At 39.6% G+C, this 17,499-nt stretch overlaps 1 protein-coding gene across 1 annotated transcript in view; it reads right to left on the reverse strand.

The window, feature by feature from the left end:
- Positions 1-217: 217 nt before the first annotated feature.
- The window catches only part of ARSB (arylsulfatase B), a 161,241-nt gene continuing 143,959 nt past the window's right edge, over positions 218-17,499 (reverse strand). The window contains exons 7-8 of the mRNA XM_069491999.1: positions 3,799-3,921; positions 218-2,598 (exon numbers count right to left, since the gene is read on the reverse strand). Of these exons, the coding sequence (XP_069348100.1) occupies positions 2,333-2,598; positions 3,799-3,921 (389 nt within the window). The 3' untranslated portion in view covers positions 218-2,332. The remainder of the gene's footprint in view (positions 2,599-3,798; positions 3,922-17,499) is intronic.

Here is a 17,499-nt window from a genome sequence, read left to right on the forward strand (position 1 = left end):
AGTATGGAAGCTCCATACCCTTGGTTCACACATTTTAAAAGATTAATTTTATTTTGTCCTTCAAATTTGGAACAATCATGTAGTAACAAAGAAAAACTAGTTCAAAATGGAATGAAACCCTCTTTAAAGGTAAACAAATTTAGGAAGAAATAACATTAATATTTCTAATGACAACATATGAATCTTTTCACATTCTTGTACGGAATAAGAAATTCTAATGAAGTACCTTCTGTTATGGATAAAACAAAATCTCAAATATTAGTTTTCCAAAAAAATTAGTCTTTAAAACTCTTTAAATGCACTGAATGCAGAACATCCCCATTGTGCATAGTAATCAAGGAACTAGAATTGGGGACAGCTGTTGGGAATATAACAGGGAGAGCAAATAGGTGTCATGTAGTGATGGCCTCCAATCTTATAATAGTGACAGCTGCCCACAGCCCTGGGACTAGAAAGATGCAGAAGGAACATCTAGGCTCAGTTCATACTATTCATCTGCCACAGGCTTCAGGGTGAGAGGTGATGGCATTTTGGTCAGCTATCTGCCAACCCTGGAGTTGGGCAAAGGCTGGTAATAGAGATCATTAGTTCTAGCACCATTTCTTCCCAATAGTCTTTAATACAATACAGGTTAGGAGTGACCAGAAAATATTGCTACTGAATTGAAGGATGGCTACGCAAGGGCATAGATTGTATTATTTGATAATTTTAGTTTCTAGTATCCTATGAACAATAAAAATGAAGATTGTTGGCAACAGAGTAACTTTGGTAGGCATAGTTCCTTCCTCCCCCCACACCAGAGAGAGGGCCTTACAACCTTGCTATGGAGTGTCCCACGACTGCCCAGATATGCAGATTATACTACGACCTCAGGAGAGGCAGCTTGAGAACAGAAAAACAAGAGCTGGAGGACATTTATATTGCCCCTGTATTCAGCTCACCAGACTAGCATCTTTCATGTGAGACTTTCTCATTTACTCATTTTTCCATTTATTTAAAAACTGAATCGAGGGCCTTCTATGTAGCAGGCACTGTTCTAGGCATTAGTGACAAGCAGTGGAAAAGACAGTGGAGCTAATGTGGATGATTCCTGTTAGTAGGATGTTAGTGGGACTGAGAAGGGATGCAGGTCAGGCTGTGCCTCCTTTCCCCGACCCCAGCACCTCAACACAGGAGTAAAGCAGGGAATAAGAGGAACGTGGACGTGCCCTCTTTGCTTCACCAAGGCCCAGTACCCCAGATGCTGGCCATTTCCTTTCTCAAACTGCCCGCCTCCATCATCTCAGGACAAAATTATCTTGTCCTGAGGTTTTTATCTCACTGCTAGGAAACAGCAGTGCAGTTCTTAATATAGTACAAGACAAAGCCACAACCATGACGATAACCTCCGTGCAACTTAGGAAAATCCTCACTGAACAGTTGCCACAGACCCGAGTGTCCCCACCCAGCCCTCTTGGTGTCCACCGTGAGCATACTCACAGGGCGACTCCACCACCTGCCTGGGTGGGGGTGGGGCCGTAGCTTCAGCACAGAGGGAAGAGGAAGGCAGGGCTTGGCAGTGTGCCAAGAATCAGGGGCGCTCAGGGTGGAGAGGCACAGAGGCTTCCCCAGGCAGGACACTGGGGGCCAAAGGAAAGGCAGGAAAACAGCCACTGGGGAGCTGGGGGTGGCAGGAAGTCTAGACAGAGTGAGCCATGGCTGGGGAATGAAAATCTAGGATAAATACACATTTCCTTATTGTAAAAACCAAAACTAAGGTGCAGGCATATAGCCATGTTGACCTTAACAATGGGATGGGCCTTATGCCCCGCGATGGGATGAGTGAGTGAGGGGCAAACCAAGGAAGGTCATTCACATGGAATGCCTGAATATGATCTCTCAGACAGGAGAACCCCTGGCCAGCAGAACCATTAACAATTGTCTGCTCCCTTCATTTGTTATAAGAAATTTGAGTCATTCCAATAAAACCGGCTATTGGCACAGGGAAATCTAACGTCTGACTTGTGAGGCAAAGAGAGCCAGCTGCTCCGGCCTCCAGGACGCACTGAGAACTTCCTATTTCAAGTTCCCAGCTGTCCCACAGCTTAGGAAAAGGGGATGAACCTGGCTACCCTGCCTCTAGACACATGCCCCAGCCAATAACAGGAGTGTTCTAGATGTTATCAGCTCTGTAAATGCACTAGGGGTTGAAATTAGATACCTCAGTGTGGTTTTAGGAGCGAGAGAACTGCCAAGTGAACCCAGGTTGGGATAACAAATGAAGCGAGAGTCACGAGAGTACAGGTCTGAAGTCCAACTTGCAGCGGGAAGGTTTTCTGGCCTCCTTGAAATCCTACATCCAAGGCCCCCACGCCCCAGTGGCCTTGGGGTCACAGCGGGGGTCCTGCGCAGGGAAGTACACAGGCACTGAGTGTTTATGGTAGAACTGCAGGCGGGAAAGGAGCTTCGAGACGATGTGGGGATATTTTCTGGATAGGTCATGCCTTTCTTCTGGGTCCCGCTCAATGTCAAACAGCCAGAGGGTCTTGGTTGGTGGGTCTGATGAGGGGATCTCAGAAACATTGTGTTGAGAGGGTGGAGGGAACCAGTAGCCACAGCCTAGCAAAGAAACGAAACAGGTTATGGAGGGAGAAGCATGGCAGGCAGGTTCTAAATGCCAGGAGGGGGTCTGAGGACAAGGCTGCTCTGGGCTGGGGATGTGGACACATGAAAAGATGTGGCCCATCGTGATGCTGTCTCTAGGTTTGTCTCAGGCTCTGACTTCTGGTGCTTTCACTAGACATGTCTCGCTGCTGCACAGCCAGGGAGGTCAGGAGTGTGTGTGCATGTGTGTGCGTGTGAGGGAATTTTTAGTTGTCACAAGGACTGGGGGTAGGGGTACGCCTGGCAGTTAGTGGGCATGGGCCAGTGATGCCACAATGTCTTGTGATATACATGGGACAGTCCCAAACAGTGAAGAATTGTCTTGTTGCAAATGCCAAGAATGTCCCCATTGTAAGTATTGCTTAATTGCCTCTCAATCTTAACCATCACACCACGTATTTAAAATGTACTGAAAATATGTCACTTTTAGAGACTATGATCAGGGGAAGCAACCCGCTTCCCCAGCTCCTCCATCAGCTGAGGGTGTAGCTCTTGGAGATTCTCTTTGCTCACCGAATATGCTGTGCTCGGCAGGCACACGTCTCTGAAATCCATATTTTCCATGAAGCATTAGAGTAGCATTTTTCCTTATACGCCTACTACAGTTAATTCTCAATTTTTTTAATCTTTTTTTGGGGGGTGGGGGGGGGGGGGAGGGTGAGGACCAGTAGATGAAACCATTCCTCCTCCTTTGGCAGCCCCAGAGAGATGTTTTGCAAAAGATAGTTAGTTACTTTGGTAAAACTTTTCCTTGATGTTCTGGTGGGAAGGCCTACATGGGCCAGGACAACAATGGAAGCTGTGTCATTGGGAACAGGCTGAGTCTTACAAGTGGGAAAAGAAAGCCCTGAATAAATGGTCATCTTCTTATGACACATATCAGGAGGGATCATGAAAGATTTGAAAGACAGGTTAACATTTCAGGTGTCTGAGCAAAGTGAGGCGAGTGGTAGGGCTTAGGAACCTCAAGGAGCCAAGTAGGAAGAGATGGCCACAGAGGCGGGAAGTGGTTAGAACAAGAATGATAATGTCCTTTCTTTCCAGAGGAATGGCCAAAGGAATATAAGCCCATGAGGGCAAGTAGACTGGAGATACCACCCTGCCCTGTCTACCGCGGGAAGGGAAGTACGCTCAGTAAGCTAAACATCGTAGTACCTGGGTAGCCTGTGAGGAGTTTCCAATTTCCATGTCTAATTGCAGCATGGACAGATGTGTTAAAAGCTGAATATTCTGGAAGAGAAGAATCAACCTTTGCTGGGGCCATGCCGTTCCCAGGACCTGGGAAGAAATAGTTTGGAAGAATTAGATCGCTGTTATTAGAACGTGTCATTATAAATCAGCATTTTATGTGCTTCTTGCAGAACAGTAGCTTTTATTCAACACTGGAGTGCAAATGTGTATCTTGCCACAGAAATGAATCTTTTATTAAATGCAAACAGAAAACTATAGTTATATGTCAGTCATAAACCACCACAAATATAAAGGAAATCCCAAAGAGATTAGAAGACTAATTCATCCTTAAAATCACTATGTTCTGCCAATGTACAGCTGGCCATATGCAGAACAGTGTTTTTTTACAGCAGTGTGGGTTGGCATTTTGTGGTTTTTTTTTTTTTTTTTGCTGCTAAATGTTTAAAATTAAACACATTTCCCCTGTATACTAATTCCTATGTAGATAGTATGATAAATTATAAAATGTACATTTCAATGGAGTCTATCTCAAGCTATGAGAGTTCAAGCATGCTATGATAAAGAGCACATTTATTTATTTATTTATTTTATTTTATTTTTTGAGACAGAGTCTCACTCTGTTGCGTGGACTAGAGTGCCGTGGCATCAGCCTAGCTCACAGCGACCTCAAACTCCTGGGCTCAAGCAATCCCTCTGCCTCAGCCTCCCGAGTAGCTGGGACTACAGGTGCGTGCCACTACACCCAGCTAATTTTTCTGTTTTTTTTGTACAGACGGGGTCTCATTCTTGCTCAGGCTGGTCTCGAACTCCTGAGTTCAAATGATCCTCCTGCCTTGGCCTCCCAAGAGTGCTAGGATTACAGGCGTGAGCCACTGCACCCGGCCAAACAGTAGATATATTTAGTTTTAAACCACACTTATGAAATATAAAAGTAAGCAGTGTTTAACTATTAAGACAGGATAAAGATAAATTTGGTGTACAAATTATTGGTTGGTATCATGGATTACATTAACTTATCATTTTGAGGTTTTATATTAATTGATCATCAGGTTTTTGAGGGAGCAATTACTAATATCTATCTCCTCTGGAGTTTGGAACCAATCAAGAGGTAGAAGCCAGACGGAGCAAAAAATATTGCTTTTATTACTGACAAAATCGATTGGAGAGAACATGGCTTCAGATCTGTGGCAGAGAGAGCTTGCTCATAACTGACCCTTGATTTAGAAGGACTTAGCCACCATCATTGATCTTGCTGGCCACGCCCAGAGCAGACCAGAGTGCTCACATACATCTCGGTGACAGGCTGGCTCAGGAACTAGATGGACAAAAGGGTCTGGGTTGAGATGCTCAGTCCTCCTTTTGGATAACTCCTTCCTTTGCCTGCTTGCGGGGAGGGGTGAGTAAGGAGCAGTGAGAGTTCTTCCACTCTTGTGGAAGGCACTGGTGGATCATGAGGGCAGGCTATGGAGGTCCCTCACCTTACTCTGACTTGTGCATAGTTCAAAGCCTCAACTTGGAGTCTAGCTGAATAATATTTAATCCGCTTTAAGCCCATTTTTATCTGTTAACTTTGCAAATATGATCAGGGCAATCATCTTAGAGCATTTCAAAAGGTTGCTTAATTAGCAGCCCAATAAAGAATTGCCATCGTGTGTGATATGTCTGTAAGAGTACAGACGCCATCACGGTGATTAACCCATCTGTCTGCCTTCCTTTTATAAAAGACTTTGAGAACACTCTCCTCCTTGCCAAAGCAGGATCTGTGCTCCTCAGGGTTTGATGCAGGGTTTGATGCAGGAAGCCCTGTCAGTGATGGAAAAGGCGGGAAGTCCCACTATTTTGACAGTCTTTTGGAAATGACCCTGTAGAGGAGACTGATCCAATAAACATCGGGCTTTCAGAGCTTCAGTCTGAACAATCACTCAACAACACATCTTTAGCACCAAAGAAGAGAACCGTTTTGAATCCTGGCTTCCTTGCTTGTGGCTATTTTGGCTCCAGTGGCACCCATCCAGCCGATGCTCTAGCGACTGAGGTGCGTGAGGATGTCTATCCCAGGAAGTGGGTTCTTCATACACAGACTGTGGTAAAGCTGTGAGCCCTCATGATTTCCTCCTCACAACTCTGTATGAAGGTCACGTTTTGATACCAAAGAATGTTAAATAAAACAAGCATATTTTGTGAACATAAACAAAAAAAGGAAATTTATATCAGCTATACTTATATTTATATACTTTTTTTGTTAAAACAAACAGGAACATAAAATACCTAAACAATAAATAAGTCAAAGACTAAATGATGAAAGATACTATTATCTCAATTTTATTGGCTTTCATTTTGAGAAATTAAACAAAGACAAAATTACAAAGCTTAATATAACTAACACTCTGTGAGCCATCATCCTAAATGGACTGATGTTAACATTTTGACATGTTTGCTTTTTTTTAAATAAAAGAAATTGGACAATAAAGATGAAGTCTCTTTTGTCCTGTCCTCAACCCCAGGCCCTTCCTGTGCTTCTCCGGAGCATGCTGCTATCATGATTTCAGGGCATTCTTCAGCCATATCAAAGTACGGTAGAACACACATGTGCCAAGGAATAATACATAGTACTGTTTTATGCTTTAAAAATGTATGTGTGAGGCCGGGCGCAGTGGCTCACACCTGTAATCCTAGCACTCTGAGAGGCCGAGGTGGGAGGATGGTTTGAGCTCAGGAGTTCGAGACCAGCCTGAACAAGAGCGAGACCCCATCTCTACTAAAAATAGAAAGAAATTAGCTGGACAACTATATATATATATATATATATATATACAGAAAAAATTAGCCAGGCATGATGGTGCATGCCTGTAATCCTAGCACTCTGGGAGGCTGAGGTGGGAGGATCGCTCGAGGTCAGGAGTTCGAAACCAGCCTGAGCAAGAGTGAGACCCTGTCTCTACTAAAAATAGAAAGAAATGATCTGGAAAGCTAAAAATATATATAGAAAAAAATTAGCCGGGCATGGTGGCACATGCTTGTAGTCCCAGCCACTCAGGAGGCTGAGGCAGAAGGATTGCTTGAGCCCTGGAGTCTGAGGTTGCTGTGAGGTAGGCTGACGCCATAGCACTCTAGCCCACGCAACAGAGTGAGACTTTGTCTCAAAAAAAAAAAAAGAAAGAAAGAAAAGAAAAAAAAGAGGTATGTGTGTGCTGTTGGTGGGAATGCAAATTAGTACAGCCACTATGGAAAAGAGTATGGAGGTTTCTCAAAAAACCAAAAACAGAACCATCATATGATCCAGCAATCCCACTGCTGGGTATTTACCCAAAGGAAAGGAAAGCAGTATAGCAAAGGGATACCTGCGCCCCATGTTTATGCAGCACTATTCACAATAGCCAAGATGTGGAATCAACCTAAGTGTCCGTCAACAGATGAATGGATAAGAAAATGTGGAATATATACACAGTGGAATACTATTCATCCATAAAAAGGAATGAAATTTTGTCATTTGCAGCAACATGGATGGAACTGGAGGTCATTATGTTTAATGAAACAAGCCAGGCACAGAAAGACAAAGATTGCATGTTCTCCCTCATATGTAGGAGCTAAAAAATGGTGATCTCATAGAGGTAGAGAGTAGAATGATGGTTACAGGAGGCTAGAAAGAGTGGGGTGGAGGTAGGGAGTGAGGATGGTTAATAGGTACAAAAATCCAGTTAGATATAAGGAATAAGTTCTATTATTTGACAGCACAATAGGGTGACTACAGTTAACAATAATTCATTGTATATTTAAAAATAGCTAGAAGAGAAGATTTGAAATGTTTCCAACACAAAGAAATGATAATTGTTTGAGGTGATGGATATCCTAAATACCCTGATTTGATCATTACACATCGTGTACATGTATCAAAATATCATGTGTACCCCATAAATATGTACAATTATGTATCAATAAAAATTAAATTAAAATGTAGCTGTGTGATATGTTAGACATAGTATGCAACTTGGTTTATCATTCACTGTTGTGCGTTTAGAGCTCTGTGATTATGTACATGCATATATTTCTTTTAATTGTTTAATATTTCATTATATAAAAATACCACATTTTATTTATCCACTCCCCTGTTGATGGGCATTCAAGTTGTTTTAATGTTCTTTTTTTTGGTATTATAAACTATCCTGAAATGAATAATATTATCCATACATCCTTGTGCAAATGTACTAGAGTTTCTCAAGAATGTGTATCTAGAAGCAGAACTGTTGAGTTGTAGACTGTGCACACTTTCAACTTTACAGCGTATACTCTTGGCCCTCCCACTAATCATCTCCCCATTTGTCCATATCCTATATCTGATATTTTCAGACTTAAAATTTTTTGTCTATCTAAAAATTTTGAGAGAAACTTCATCTTTTTTTTTTTCATTAAATTAGCAAGAACTTTTTCTGTGTCAATACAGAGGTTGCTTTAAAAAATAACACTCATGGACAAAAGTGCACTGTTCAGCTTGATGAACAGTGAACTCTCCCCTGTCAACACCGGCCCGATCAAGAAACAGAATGTTACTAAGGCTTCAGAAATCCGCGTCAGCAGCCTCCAGTAACTACCCTCCTCTCCCCTGATAACCGCGATCTTAACTTTGAACAGCAGAGATTATTTCTGCCTGCTTTTGAACTCACTGTGAATGGAAAGCATATAGTATGTTACTCTTTTTTCTGGCTCCTTTTGATCAATATAATGTTTGGGAGATTCATCTATGTTGTTGGGAATCAGTCTGTTTCCAATACTTCATTCATTTTCATTGCTAGATATTATTCCATTGTATGAAAATTCCACAACCTCTTATATTTAAATTTAAAACCCACTTGGGATTGATTTTTGTCTATGAAGTGAGGTAAGAATCAAGATTCATTTTTTCAAAATATGGCTTTCAACTAACCAAACCCCAATGATTAAAAAGACTGTCCTCTTCCTACTCATCTATAGAGATACCTTTGGCAAAAACCATATGTCCATATGGGGCGTGTCTGTCTCTAGCACATCATTGTCCAGTGGAACTTTCTGCAGTGATAGAAATGGTCTATATCTGTGCTTTCCTATGCTACAGCCACAAACCACGTGTGGCTATTGAGCATATGAAATGTGGTTGCTGTAACTCAGGACTGAATTTTTAAGTAAATTTAATTTTAATTAATTGAAACTGCCCCATGGAGCTAGCAGCTACTGCATTGAATAGCAGTAGCTGTTCAGCTCTGGAGTCTCTATTCTGTTCCACTGACCTATTTGTCCTTGTGCTAACACCACAGTCTTAATCACTGTAGATTTATAAGTTTTCCTATCTGGTAGTAGGTATCTCCCAACTTCGTTGTTCTTCAAGATTAATTTCATCACTCTTTGCCTTTTGCATTTTCAATATAAATTTTAGGATTAGCTTGTCCAGTTTCACAAAATACCTGTTAAGATCAATAGATTAGGATTGTATTGACTCTAGGTATCAATTTGTGGGTATTGTGTCTTAAAATACTGAGTCTTAATTAATAAATATAGTGGATCTCAACATTTATTTAGGTTTTAAAAATTTTCTATAAATAATGTTTTATGATTTTCTGTGTAGAGGTCTTAAACATCTTTTCTTAGGTTTACTCCCTTGTTGGCTGATGTTTTTTGATACTATTATAAATGATATTTTAAAATGTGTTTCATGTTCTAAATGGGTATTACAGATAGATAAAAATACAATTGACTTTTTAATATATTGACCTTGTATCCAAGGACTTTGCCTAAATTCATTTGTTCATTCTAATCCTTTTTGTTTTTTTTAGAGACAGGATCTTGCTCTGTTGCCCAGGTTGGGGTACAGTGTGGTGCAATCATAGCTCACTGCAGCCTGGAACTCCTGGGCTCAAGTGATCCTCCTGCCTCAGCCTCCTGAGTAGCTAGGACTACAGGTGCACACCACCACATTCACCTAATTTTTAAATTTTTTTGTAGAGATGAGGACTTGCTATGTTGCCCAAGCTGGTCTCAAACTCCTGGCCTCATGCAATCCTCTCACCTCTGCCTCTCGAAGTGCTGGGATTACAGGTGTGAGCCACCATGCCTGGCCCTATTCTTTTTATACATTGCTGGATTCACATTTTGTTTAGGATTTTTGCACCTATGCTCAAGACAGAAAGTGGTCTATAATTTTCTTTCTTTTAATGTTTTTATCATGCTTTTGAATCAAGATTATATTGATCTCATAAAAGGAACTGGGAAGTGTTCCCTGTTTTACTATTTCCTGGAAGAGTTTATGTAAGATGGGTGTTACTTCCTAAATATTTGGAAGTGTTTATTCATGAAACCATCTAGGCCTAGAGTTTTCTTTGTGGGAAGGTTTGAAATGACCGACTTAATTTCTTTGTCAAATATAAGATTATTCAGATCTTCTATTTCTCCTTTTGACAGTTTTGGTGAATTGTATTTTATTAGAAATTTGTGTAGTTCATATAACTTTTTCTTTTGTATTATCTTTTAAATGTCCGTAACATCTGTAGTAATATTGCCTTTCATTCCTGACATTGCCAATTTATGCTTTTCATTTTTTTCCCCATAATAAGTTTTGCTAAAGGTTAATTGATTTTATTAGTTTTTTCAAACAACCAACTTTTGGCCTTGTAGATCCTTTCTGTAGTATGTTTGTTTTTATTTCATTAACTTCTTCTTTTATCTTTATTATTTTCTTCCTTTTATTTTCTTCGGGCTTTTTTGTCCTCTTTATAAGTTCTTGAACAATAGATATGCAGCATTTTTCATTCTTAATATATAAATTTAATACTATAAATTTACACCCAAGCATCAATTAATTTTTTTATCATACAAGTTTTAAATGTGCATTTTCATTATTCAGATAAAAAAGTTTCTAATGTCCATTGTGATTTCTTTTTTGACTCACAGATTATTTGAAAGTGTATTACTTAATGCCCAAATACTTGAGAATTTTCTAGTTATCATCTTATTACTAATTATCAGTTTAATTCCACTATGATTAGAGAACATATCTATTAATTAAAAAAAACTTTTAATTTTAGAATTATTTTAGATTTATAGTATATAATTGAAATCCTTTGAAATGTGTTGACATTTGGTTTATGGCCGAACATATAGCCAATTGTATGATGTTCCATTCTCACTTGAAAAAAATGTGTAGCCTGAAGTTGGGTGCAGTGATCTATTTATCATTTAAGTCAAGTTTGTTAACCATGCTGTTCAAATCTTTAAAATCTTTATGGCCATTTTTGTTTGTTTGCTTGTTCTATCAATTACTGAGAGAAGTACGTTAAAAATCTGTCACCATGACTGAGAATTTATTTCTCCTTTTAGTTCTGTTGTTTTTTGCTTCATACATTCTGAGATCATATTATTAAGTGCTTACAAATTTATAGGTTATTATAACTTTCTAGTTGACTGAGTTTTTTTTTTTATCATTTTGAAGAATCCCTCTTTAATTCTAATAATGCTTTCCCCCTTTAAGTCTACTTTGATGTATAGACACCCGAGTTTTAGCTGGCATTGTTGTTACTGTCAGTCCTTGTATAATATATTTTTTCCACCCATCTGTCAACATGGTAGGAGGCTCTTAGGCAATACAAAGAATATAAAACAGGGTGTGGTAGGCAGGATAACTGCCCCCAAAGATGTACATACCCTAATCTCCCAGAACCAAAGAATATGTTGTTTTCTGTGGCAAAAGGGACTCTGCAGATACGATTAAGGGTAAAGACTTTAAAATGTGGAGATTATCCCAGATTATCTAGGTGGGCTCAATCAAATCACACCAGTCCATAAAAGCAGGGAGTATTTCCTGACAGTGGTCAGAGGGAGACGTGGCCACAGGAGAAAGGTTAGAGGGATGTAATATTGCTGGATTTGAAGATGGAAGAAGGGGGCCATGAGCTCAGTAACGTGGGTGACCACTAGAAACTACAAAAGGCAAGGAAATGGGCTATAGAGTAGAGCCCCAGAAGGGAATGCAGCCCTACTGACACCTTGATCTTAGCCCCCTGCGACCTGTCAGACCTGGGACCCATAGAACGGTAAGATAATACACCTGTGTCATTTTAAGTTTGTGGTAACTTGTTACAGCAGCAATAGCAGCAATAGAAAACAAACAGGGATGGAGCTTTGCCATTCAAAACTTATAAATTAATTAGGAAGATAAAATATTACATATGAAATGGTTAAATAACAACATGAGGCAGAATATGATTAAGGTCAGACAGCAAATATCATAAAAGGTCATGGTAGGAGGAAATTGATGAAGGCTGAGGCAGACAGGAAACGAAGAAGGAAAGAGGACTTTAGGTAAGACTTAAAAATGCACCTGTTTGTTATCCACCACCCTACCCACTCCTAGTGAAAAAAAAAATTGAGAGTATGTCCTAAGTCTGATTCTTCTTTATAACCCCAAAGATAGTCTAGCGCCATGGCACATCAGCGGTAAGCACTCGACAATGTTTACTAACTCAACAGGTGACTAAGAATGGGATGAACAGAAGGTGAAGAAGGGAATTTTAGACTGAAGAATGAGAGAAGCAGCTCCACTGATTTACTGCATTTGAAGGACAGGTGATACAACTGCTGCAGAAGGTGTAGGTGAGATTCTTGGATAGATGGGGTAAAACAAATTCAAGGAAATGCTAAATACTAGGCTAAGGAATCGTCCACAACTTTCCCTTCTAGTCAATAGGGAGACACAAGAGGAATTTAAATATATATTTTTAATGATTGAATTATTTTTTCCTAACAGCTTTATTGAGACAGAGTTCACATATGATACAATTTACCCACTTAGAGTGCAAAATTCAATGGTTTTTAGTGTAGTCAGTCACAGAATTGTGCAACCATCACCATAAGATATTTTAGAACATTTTCATCACCCCAGCAAGAAACGCTGTACCATTTGCAGTCATTCCTCATTTCCTCCCGCCCTATGCAATCCCTAACCTACTCGGTGTTTCTTTGGATTTATCTGTTCTGGACATTTCATATAAATAGAGTTATACAATATGTGGCCTTTTGTGTCTGGTGTCTTTCACTTAGCATAATGTTTTTAAGTTTCATCCATTTTGTAGAATTTATTAGTATTTATTCCTTATTATTAATAAATATTTCTTTCATTGCAGTATATTGCTGAAAATATACCACATTTTCTTTATCCATTCATCAATTAATGGATACTTGTTTGTTTCTACTTTTTTGTCTATTATTAAGAATGCTGCAATGAACGTTCACATACTATTTTTGTGTGGATGTATGTTTTCATTTCCTTTGGGTATATTCTGGAAGTGGAATTGCTGGGTCATATGGGAACTCTATGTTTAACCTCTTGAGGAACCGCAGAGTATTCCAAAATGGCTGAACCATGTTACATTTCCACCAGCAGTGTATGAGGGTTCCAATTAGTCCACATCCTTGCCATCACCCGATAGTGTCTGTCTGGATTAGAACCACTCTAGCCTGTGTGTAGTGGTTTCTCACATGGCTTGGATTTGTATCTTCCTAATGACTAGGGAAGTTACACATTTTTTATGTGTTTATTGGTCATTTGTATATCTTTGGAAAAATGTCTGTTCAGATCCTTTGCCCATTTTTTAAAAAAAATTGAAGTACGATTCACAAACACTATATATCTTTAAGGGGTACAATGTGTTATTTTGATGTATGTGTACATTGTGAAATGATTCCCCCAGTCAAGCTAATTAGCCTATCCATCATTTCACACATTTACTTTTTTTAATTTTTGATGAGAATACTTAATATCTACTCTCTTAGCAAATTTCAAGTATATACTACCTTAACTATAGTCACCATGTTGTACATTAGATTTCCAGAACTCATTCATCTTATAATTGAAAGTTTGTACCTTTTGACCAACATCCTTCACATTTCTTCCCCTACTCTTCTAGCCCCTGGCAACCACCATTCTACTCCGTTTTTATGAATTCAATTCTTTTAGATTCCACATATAAGTGAGATCATGCAGAATTTATCTTTCTGGTCTTGAACTCCTGACCTCAAGCGATCCTCCCACCTTGGCCTCCTAGAGTGCTAGGATTACAGGCGTGAGCCACTGTGCCCGGCCACAGAATTTGTCTTTCTGTATCTGGCTTATTTTACTTAGCACAATGTTCTCTAGGTTCATCCATGTTGTCACAAATCCTTTGCCTATTTTTAATTGGGTTATTTGTCTTTTTAGTATTTAGTTGTACAAGTTCTTCATATATTCTAGATACAAGTTCCTTATCAGATGCAATAGTTTTCTCCCATTCTGTGGACTGTCTTTTCATTTGCTTGATAGTGTCCTTTGAAGCACAAAATTTAATTTTAATAAATTCTAATTTATCTAAATTTTTTTGTTGTTGCTGCTGCTTTTGGTGCCATATCTAAGAAACCATTGCCCAATCCAAGGTCACAAAGATTTACATCTATGTTTTCTTTTAAGAGTTCATAGTTTTAGCTCTTATGTTTAGGTCTTTAATGCAATTTGAATTTTTTTAATATATGGTAAGAGGTAAGAGTCCAAATTCACTCTTTTGTATGTGGATATCCCAGTTGTCCTAGCACCATTTGTTGAAGAGGCTATTCTCTCCCTATTGAATTGTCTTGGTATACTTGTCAAAAACCAATTCACCATAAACATGAGGGCTTACTTCTAGACTCTCAATTCTATTTCATTGATCTATATGTCTATTATTATGCCAGTACCACACTATCTTGACTACTGGAGCTTAGTAGTAAGTTCATAAATCAGAAAGTTTGAGTCCTTCAACTTTTCTTTTTTCCCAAGATTGAGTTGGCTACTCTGGTGCTTTCCTTATTAACTTAACAGTGAATTGGACAGACTGTCAGGACCGCAGATAGGAAGCAGAGATTTCTTAGGATATTAGCAAACTTTAGAATTTCTCTGACAGAGCTGGAGTAGATCTAGATTATAGAAATACTTGTTGATTAACAACTGTATATGGTAATAAAACATTGTGTTCTGAAATTTTATGACATGAAGTCATGAGCAAAGAGACATCTAAGAGAAGTTTAGCAAGTAAAATCCAAGATACTTGGTGACAAAAGATTAGAAAAGATAAAATTCCAAGGTTTTGAGTTTGGTGAGAATATTGTTGATATTGGCAGAATAGAGATGTCGGGGCAGGAAACAGTGGGGAGAATATGATTCTGGAATTAGACATACTGATTTTGAGGAATTAATTTGAGCTCAAGGTAGAAATACCCAGTACATCCTGGAGCTACAGGACTGGGCTCCCTACGAGAGACTGAAGCACACATTGACTGAGCATCACCTACAACGTAGTGATCACTGAACCCTGGAAATGGACCAGTTGTCTAGAGAGGCAGGCAAGAGGAAAACAGAAGCCCAGAAACAGAGTACTGAGGGCCAAAGAAAAACTTAGCAAATGAAACAGAGAAGAAAATAGTATGAGGAAGAAAACCAGTTAAACAGGATATCACAGAAGCCAAGAGAGCAGAGGTTTCATACTATAAGTCAAAAGCGCCAAATAGTCCATCTATCAGCTTGATAGATGACAGAGGGCATTGGGTTTGTTAACCTTTGGGCAGAAACGAAGGAGTTAAGAGAAAAGCATAAACAATCAAATATTTCTCTTTTCCTTCTGAGCTAAAAGCCACCTCTGAGATAATAAAGCTTCTGGCCAGAAAGAAATACTCAATTATAGGATGAATTAGCCATGTGTATTGACTTTGGGTGTGAAAAAGGAAATCAGCAGAAAATTTTAAGGCAAATAAAGAAAATCACTATCTTACATAATATGTAGTAAACTTACAGAGCTCCTTATCTGGGCAACTCCTAGAAATCGGAAAGAGTTCAAGTTACCAGAAAAGGACCAGCGGTTTCAGTGGAGAATTGTGTTCTCCAGACCTGAAGTGGGTTCTAGAAACACCTCAGGAGTTGTCTTGAGATGGGATCGTGAGTTACTGGGTAGGGGTCCAGGTTTCCAATCTCCATTTCAGTAGAGTGTTCAACCCTTACGGAAGAATCTGTAGTATCTGCTACATATATTGTACTTCTCTACATTTGTGTTTGAAGAAAGGGTCTGTGGCTAAAGTATAGTTTGAAAGACACTAATTAGCAGAGGCAATGGGTTCACCAAGTGTGGAAGGGACTGAGTGATGCCCGGAAACACTTCTGATCTTCAGGAAAGGCAGCCCTGTCTCTTGATTGTACAGGGCATTCTCCTGACTCTATGGAAATGACTGTCTGATAGTCTATGACCGTACTTTTATAAAATGCATTATTTTTTCTAACTATGTAATTTATATCTTTATTATTTACATGTTGGAAAATATAGAAAAATATGAACGGGAAAATTAAAATTAACTGTAAATTTATTTAGTTGCTGTTAATATTTTGGTGAATAACCTTTGAGACTTAACTGTATAATGCTTTAACAAAATAAACATGTTAGCTGACTTGCAAATAAGAAGAAAGTTCACAGAAGACAGAAAGTTTTCATGCCCAGAGAAAATAATATGTGTATGTGGATCAGCAAGAAATTAGTAGAGAACCTTATAATTCATCCAAAGTGTGAAAGCAACCAAGAACCAGTTTGGTTTGTGAGAAGGGAAATGACCAAGGGAGGCAATTCCTAACTACGCCTGCAGGGCAGATTGGAGAGACAGAAAGGAGCCCATGAAGTGGTCCAGGAGGCTGCTGTAGTATCCTGGATACGGAAGGTGAGGGCAGGCTCTAGCTGACAACGCGGTGGAAAAGGGTGAATTCAAGAAGGACTGAATTTGTACTGTAAAGCAGTCAGGGGTGGTAGACATAGGGAGAAATAATAATTAAAAAAAAATAGCGATAGAAGCTACCATTTATCAGACATAACATACACTGGGCAGTTTAAGTGCTTTGTGTCTAATCTAACCCTTATGAAAGTCCTATGGATGAGGAAACTGAGGCACAAGGAGGTTTAGAAACATAACACCATTTTGACATTGGCTTTAATGTAAGGAATGTGTTTCTAACAGTCAGAGCTTCCGGAAGGCAGGAGAGATGGCTTTTTCGGAGAGGGTGATTTTCTGGCATTAGAGGCATATAAGCAAGGGCTTGGGCAAGGTGGTGAAAGACTCGACGGTCTGCGTCTCTCACTCTCTGACATGCTGCTCAAGCAGAATGAGCTGGGCACAGCTGGAAAATGGGGCTTAGGAAGACTTACCGTTGAGACCCTGAAGACAGGCAGTACCGGAAATGGTTACAAGGATGGGAGGGAAGGGCAGAGTGATTGAAGTTCTGCCACGCCTTCTCCCAGAAGGCCATGGTGCACAGCAGTGCAGACCATGCGCTTTGGGGGCCACACAGCTTGGGTTCCAGTCTCAGATCTATCGCCCACTGGCTATGTGACCTTGTTGTTAGCTGACCTCCCTAGGCCTCAGTTTCCCCATCTGTAAAGTGAGGATAATAGTATCTACTTCACAGAATTGTTGTGTGGCCTAAATGTAACGATACATTGAAAGTGTTTAGTACTAAGTCTATCATATAGAAAGTGGGCAATAGATGTTATTACCACCTGTGCCATCTTCGGCAACTTTCTAAACTTCCCATGCCTCAGTTTACTATCTATAAAATTAGTATAACAATAGCAAGTGAGGCCAGGCACGGTGGCTCATGCC

Source organism: Eulemur rufifrons, chromosome 17 (genome assembly GCF_041146395.1).
Source record: "Eulemur rufifrons isolate Redbay chromosome 17, OSU_ERuf_1, whole genome shotgun sequence".
Classification (NCBI taxonomy): Eukaryota; Metazoa; Chordata; class Mammalia; order Primates; family Lemuridae; genus Eulemur; species Eulemur rufifrons.